At 42.6% G+C, this 7,032-nt stretch overlaps 1 protein-coding gene across 2 annotated transcripts in view; it reads left to right on the forward strand.

Moving 5' to 3' along the window:
- cntnap2b (contactin associated protein 2b) overlaps positions 1 to 6,939 on the forward strand; it is a 35,680-nt gene extending 28,741 nt beyond the window's left edge. For both annotated transcript variants that reach the window (XM_027021188.2, XM_035527797.1), the window contains 5 exons: positions 408 to 541; positions 1,175 to 1,268; positions 2,716 to 2,946; positions 4,556 to 4,630; positions 4,819 to 6,939. In XM_027021188.2, coding sequence (XP_026876989.2) covers positions 408 to 541; positions 1,175 to 1,268; positions 2,716 to 2,946; positions 4,556 to 4,630; positions 4,819 to 5,018 — 734 coding nt within the window. In that variant the 3' untranslated portion in view covers positions 5,019 to 6,939. The remainder of the gene's footprint in view (positions 1 to 407; positions 542 to 1,174; positions 1,269 to 2,715; positions 2,947 to 4,555; positions 4,631 to 4,818) is intronic.
- Positions 6,940 to 7,032: the final 93 nt, after the last annotated feature.

Consider the following 7,032-nt stretch of genomic DNA (forward strand, 5'->3'; position numbering starts at 1 on the left):
TCGCGTCCTGAGTTTTACATAATTTACGTTTCAGATTTCTTAAGACACATTTCATAATCTGGTTAAGCGTTCAGTCCAAACGCTTTGTGTGTTTATTTCGCTTGAGAATCGGAGAGAAACCACATTGTTTGCAAATTTAAATTCTCAATTTTAATTAATCATTTTCCTGTGATTGTTTTCAAATGCCACCCTTTAGCCCCAGTAATTTTAATATGAATTTGAGAACTAATTTAACTTCATATCACGATGACAGGATTTCCTGCAGGGCATTTAAACTCCAGCATTCTGGGATCAGTCTGCACAACACGCATGTTCCACGTAAGCCACACATAGGCGGAATGTGTCGATCTGCCACGCTGCGATGCGATGTTGTGATGCTGTGCTGTTGGTGGCTCCGTCCTTCCCAGGTACCCTGCAGATCCGCTACAGCCTGGGTGGCCTGAAGGAACCCTTCACCCTCAGCCTAGACCACCGAAACATGGCCAACGGCCAGCCCCACGTCGTCAACATCAGCCGACAGGAGAGGGTCGTCCTGCTGCAGGTGGGGCTCCAGCCGGGGTGCAGGTGCCTCTGGACCCTCACTGCGCTAGGAACGAGCTTGCAGCAGTGTACCAAACATCTAGGTCAGGGGGTTAGGGTCCCGGGGCCGCTGTGTCCAGCATGTTGTCAGGTCTTCCCTGTGGCATGATAAGTTTAAAGTTAAAAATAAAAAAAAAAACTTGAAACTGCGTCAAACAGTGCAAACCCACGGCTAGAGTTAATAACTCCTATTTACAAGCCCTGTTACACAAAACCGTGTGTGTGTTTTGTGTGTATAGGAATCAAAGGGAAACCTTCATAACTGAGATTGAAGGTTTTTGATGTGTATAGGGGTCAAACATGTTTCAAAGACAAGTACCAGGCACTGGTGGACACCATTAGTAGTCTAGGTTACGAATGCCATCATTGTTCCAGTCTATAGTAGACCTGAAGTCCTTCCCCATATCTGCTATCATAGCAAGCATGGCAGTTTGGAAGTGTTAGAGTTTTCTTTACAATTATTTGTGGAATAGCTTAGTCATGGACTGATCTCATACTTTTTTCATATATGTTTAGTTCTCTGTTATTAAATTATCTTGCATGAAGAGCAAACTAAAGTATTTTAATGTGTATGTGTGTCCTTCCATGTGTACAGTTAGATCATTACCCCACGGTCAGCTACTCTCTTCCTGAAGCTTCGGACACAGAGTTCAACCTGGTCAAAACCATTTTCCTTGGGAAAGTCTTTGGTGAGCAGACCTTTTTGTTTCTTTGCGACAGTTGACCTTGTTTCTGTTCTGTTTACGTGTGCATTTATCTGCCAGCCTCATAAGTGGATGCCATTATGTCATCATTGTGTCCGTTAGTTTTCCTTTTCCTTCTCGCGAAGGTCTTTATGTCCATTCTCAGATCCGTGCATTCAGAATGACTTCCGGTGAGCTAGGACCACCTGGCTCCCATCCGACTCCATTCTCCTTGTTTTCCATACATTGCTCTTGGCAAACAAATTAGCTCCTGACATCACCCCCAGAGGGCTGCTTCCACAGCTCCTGATCCTGCTCCGGTCCCCGGGTCTTACAGCTGCCACGTGGAGCAGACGCATGCTGGAATGCGCTGAGCTGCATTCAGAGCCATCGCACCCAGTCATCGGGCAGCAAGAATGCCAGGAAGACGGCTCAGAAAGTCGAACGGTTAACTTTGCGAGTATTAAAATGCTAGCCTACTAAGATAAGCAGCTCTAGTTAAGAGGACACTAGCTAAGTAGGATGTGGTCGTGGAGAAACAGATGAGGCAGAAGACTGAAATAGAGAATAAGGAAAAGGCAGAGGGGGACTGGCATATATGCAGACAGTTAGAGGAGGGCCGGTGGAGCTCGGAGCGACTGGGAGGAAACACTGCTGTATTCAGAGACCAGCTACTCGCACCCAGTTCTCTCACAGGTAACGCTGTCATCTTTTACAGAAAGCAACGCGATCAGCTGCGAAAGGTTCTCGTGTGTAACACCGTGTTTATATTGTTAGCGTTTGAGAACAGCTCTCTAGCCAGGTGACCTGCAAGGGGAGAGGGAAAGCCGGGCAGAGGGCGGGGCCTATTGCGCATGGCCGCAGCAGTGGTTTGGTTTTCAGAGGTCACGAGATGGAGTCATGGATGGGTTAGGGTGATGGATGGGTTAGGGTGATGATCTATCTATCTATCGATCTATCTATCGATCTATCGATCTATCCTTTGTGTCTCTGTCACACGCAAACACACATACATACATGCATTCAGTGTGTAGCAAAATGCCAGGAGACTGAACCTTCAGGTTGCCGATGGGGGTAATTGTAGGGTGTGCTAGCAGTGGCTTTACATGTTGGATAATCACATCCCTGCATGTTTTGCAGCTCTTACTGTGGCCATTAACAGAAAAGAAGAAACCCTTTTTTTTTCATGCGTAGACCATTGCTTCATGTCAAATACCCGTGTTATGAACTACACGGGTATCACAGAGAGTCGTGGGACATGGCATTAGTTAATATTAAGGTCATGCATGGAAGATATTGACAATATTCCGTCATTAGGGATCATTAATAGATTTACAATTCATCTCGGAATATTTTTTTTTTCCATTTAATTTGACAGAAAACCGGCCTCCTATCATAAGTGCAGTTTGGGGACGTTAATGTGGGCTATGAGCTCATCTCCTCTGCATTTCAGAAACGGGACAGATAGACCCGGTGCTCATCGAGCGCTATAACACCCCGGGCTTTGTGGGCTGCCTGTCCAGGGTGCATTTCAACCGCATCGCCCCTCTGAAGGCAGCGCTGCGGCCGGCCGTGCCGTCCACCGTGTCTGTGCAGGGAGTCCTGGTGGAGTCCAACTGCGGCGCCCTGCCGCTGACCGTCCCGCCCATGTCGGCGGCCTTTGACCCCTGGAAGCCAGACTCGGGTGAGGCGCTGTGGAGAATGATGATGATGATGATGATGACTATCAGGGGAACATAAACACAGTTGTTTGTCAATGTAGGAGTCAATGTAGAGACTGTAAGAGAGCAGGTTATGTTTATTGTGTGTGTGTGTGTGCGTGTGTGTGCGCGCATGTTGAAATTTGAACGTAGTAAATAATGACGAGGCTCAGTGTGGCTCAGTACGCTTGGCCACTTATCATTATATACAAGCAGTTGCTTAGGATGGTAAAAATTGTTTATGTATATATGTACAATTTGTTTGAAATTCCCTATCAAATATGATCGGGGTTGGGGCTCCGTTAGTTGCCCTTGAGGTCACTGTATCTCATTATGAATCATTATTATGCTAATTCCCCTGCTGCTCTGAATTTGTGCTGTATCAGCTAGCACAGGCTCAGAACACTAAGATCTAAGTTCTTTTTTCCTAAAGTTGCTCCAGTTCATGACAGGAAAAAGCCAGTCCGTCGAACTGTTATTTAATGGTCATGTGACTTCGTTCGACGTAACGAAGTAAAAGCAAACTCTGTGAGGAGAGCTTTAGTTTGGCGGTAACAGCGAAACAGAAGGAGCGTTGATTTATTTTATTTATTTTTTATTTACTTCCACCCTCCCAAGATCCCAGCTTTCATTGCACACAGTGGCCCATTTTAAGAGTGACTTATGGTTCTGTTGACAGTCTTAAAATGAATTGGGCCAAAGCTCTCCCATCGGCAGCGTTTATGGTAACACCCGCTTCCTCATCCCACACCAGTGAGTCGCACGAGTGCCAAATAACTTTCAGTGTTCCAGCGAGACATCCCAGGGAACGTTGACTTAAAACGCCCACGTGGCCTTTATAGTAACACTTCATAGTGTGCTATTTTAAGAACACTGAGTGTACTACTTTTAAGTGTTTTTCTTTGTAAGGTGAGGTGTGCATCTTGTTAAAACCTTATATGGGGTGAATGGCGTGGGAGATCTTCCTGTCCTTTAAAGGAAGAGGACACTCTGATACCCACAGTGAAAGACATCTGTGATCAGAGCCCTATAGAGCGGATTAGGGTGGCGCTGGCGGAAACCAAAACCGTGTGTGTGTGTGTGTGTGTGTTTGTGCGCGCACGCAACTGTGTATGCATGTATGACTGCGACTGTGTTTGTCTGTGTGTTAGTTAGTGTGTAGTGTGTATAATGTGTACCCAGTCTGTTGACTTGGGTTCCAGACACCATAGGTTATGAGCTCTTGCCCAGATGGCAGCTGAAAGGAGCAGACGGTTTATCTCAGAACTGTTCCCATGCCAACCTGTATCCCATGACTCCTGCTGACAACAAACACACTGTATACTCATAGAGACTATCTATAAGTTTAGCCTCCAACTTTTCCTTCCTCCAAATTCAAACTATAGTCCACTACACGTCCAACACTCAAATGAGGTCACTGTACTTCAAGTTCAGTAAGTCAATAACAGCAGAAAATAACAGCATTTTACTTACCTTTCTAAATTACTGACTCTCAGATGAGTAAGAAAGCACATGAGTGATAAAGGCTTGTGTGATTTTGAAACAGATTGTGAATACTCACCAGTTTACTTGTGCCATCAAATCTACGTCTAGGTGGAGTCCAGTTTCCATTCAATGAAGAACTGGTAAGTCGGGATGGTGTCAATCGGGACTCTGCGATAATTGGAGGTAAAGAACAATAAGAATATGTTCGTATAGTAGTTTGCTTTTACAGCATAACAAAAAAAAAAGCCCAGAATGTCCACATTTTGCCTTTTTCAGTAAAATCTCAGTGAACAATTGAAGGCGCTATTGGATGTGTCATGTAGAAGGGCTGTTCTTAATGCACCTCTGAACTTTTTTCTCCTGTTGTTCAGGCATCATTGCAGTGGTGATCTTCACCATCCTCTGCACGCTGGTGTTCCTGGTGCGCCACATGTTCCGCCACAAGGGTTCTTATCACACCAACGAGGCGAAGGGGGCGGAGTCGGCAGACTGCGCAGATGCTGCCATCATTGTCAATGACCCCGCCTTCACAGAGACCATTGATGAAAGCAAGAAGGAGTGGTTTATTTAGTGAAACTGCAGGGAGAAGCGGCCCGTTTTTGGAGAGTGCCACCTTACGGTGCCGTCACGTTCAAGGTCTCCACAATGAATCTTGAGTACGTAAAGTGGACTAAAAGAAGAGGTCCATCAGGATGTGTGTGCATTGGCTGGCACGTCTGTAAAGTGTTACATCATATGTGTATAAGTGAGTGCAATACAAAAACTTGAGTCTATCTGAATCCATCCCATGCACACAGGAAAGCAATTTTTTGCATTCCACGGACTAAAATATTCAAGCAATTTCTATCATGTGCTTTTCTGTCATGTTCATTTATACTACCACAACTGAGAATTATCAATGGTATCTTTGACTGCCATAAAAGTGATCAAGAACCCCAAAAGTACAATGTATATTTATGTTGCAGATGACATTTGATTGTGTATGAATGTTTTTAATGTTGATATGTTTAAGACAATGATACAGCACAGTAGCATGGTATGAGACTTACATTCCACAATGTTAAAGCAGCCCTTTTATCTGACACAGTAGTTTGTTCTTATACTTACGTGAATTCTGTAGTGTGCCTCACCATGTTGTGAATATACATAACTTTTGCCATCTTTATGAAAAATATATTTAGAAGTCTCATTTACTGTTATCAGGACATTTTATGCACAACAGTAGTTCAGATTAATTCTCTCAAAACAATTACTCTTAAGTGAACTTTTCAGTTTAGTTCGGACAGATAATTTAACACAAATGAACTTTAATGATTTAATGTGCCTGGAGGATTTAAGTCTCTGTCTCTTGACAAACACTTAACATAATGGTAACATTTATTATTTTACATGAAAATTGAATGGACAGAAATGCACCTTTTGTAAGTGATTAATGCTTATTTATTTTGCAGCTGAATGTATTGCTAGTTTGGGGTGTGTTATAGCTCTAAGAAGACCATTAAAGTATCATCTTCATCATTTGCCACTTTGACAAAGCCCAGGTACTGTATATATTTTATCTCTATATTATTTTTTTATTATTTGCATTAGGGTTTTTTTGTTGTTGTTTTTTGTTGCTTCCATAGGATTCTCACATTTATGTAGATGTACATTGTCTTAACTGATGAGCAAACACTGGGGTTTTTCATATGACTGTATGACTGTAATCTAATCTATCATAAATATGAGAGACTGGTTGTTTTAAAATACATTATGATAGTCTGGGTACAGTTTATGGATGCGTGTTACAGAGTGCACAAGCACATTTTGGGTTTTTAATCCAGTGCAAATAACACTCTGTTTCAAAGGAGCAATAAGTGTCACTTTGATGTTCTGACTAATGCTTGCATACTTTGGGCCACATGGCAGGGTTTGTCTCGTCCTTGGAAAAACTTGACAGGCTAAAACTTGACACATTGAAAAAACAAACAAACAAAAAAACCTGGGCCTATAGCCTGTCATCCCCAAGATTTTTGCCAGGTCAGTTGCACTCTTTTCAACAGATTCTGAATGCACAGACCATTGTGATCTTTCTTGCCACCATGGTAACATTCAGCACATGTTACAAGCATCCTAACACATCAAGACATGATAATCCTACATCTACCCTTTCTTAAAATGTATTTATTTATTTATTTTAATAGGCCCTGGTTGTTGTGATGGGCCACTACTAACATTGTAAGTTTATCTTTAAGATGAACGTTCTGGTTACAAATGTGGATAATTTCAAATCATTGTTAGATTATGTTGTAATTACATTATTATGTGTAATAGGACTACTGGCTTGATTCAATGCAAAGGATGATTGTTTTGTTTTTTCATACCCAGTAATGTGTTACTGTATTATGAACAAAATCAATTATTGTAAGAATATTGAGTCCCGTAATGAAAGCATTGCAGATATCAATAAAATATTGCATTGTTCCTGTTTTGATAACAAAGCTGCAATACCAGACTAGTGTATATGCTTTACTGCCATTATGGTATACTTGGAGTACTATCAGGCAGGTACTCCTGTCCCAACAGCAAGTGTGACTGGTGTGCTT

Source organism: Electrophorus electricus, chromosome 7 (genome assembly GCF_013358815.1).
Source record: "Electrophorus electricus isolate fEleEle1 chromosome 7, fEleEle1.pri, whole genome shotgun sequence".
Classification (NCBI taxonomy): Eukaryota; Metazoa; Chordata; class Actinopteri; order Gymnotiformes; family Gymnotidae; genus Electrophorus; species Electrophorus electricus.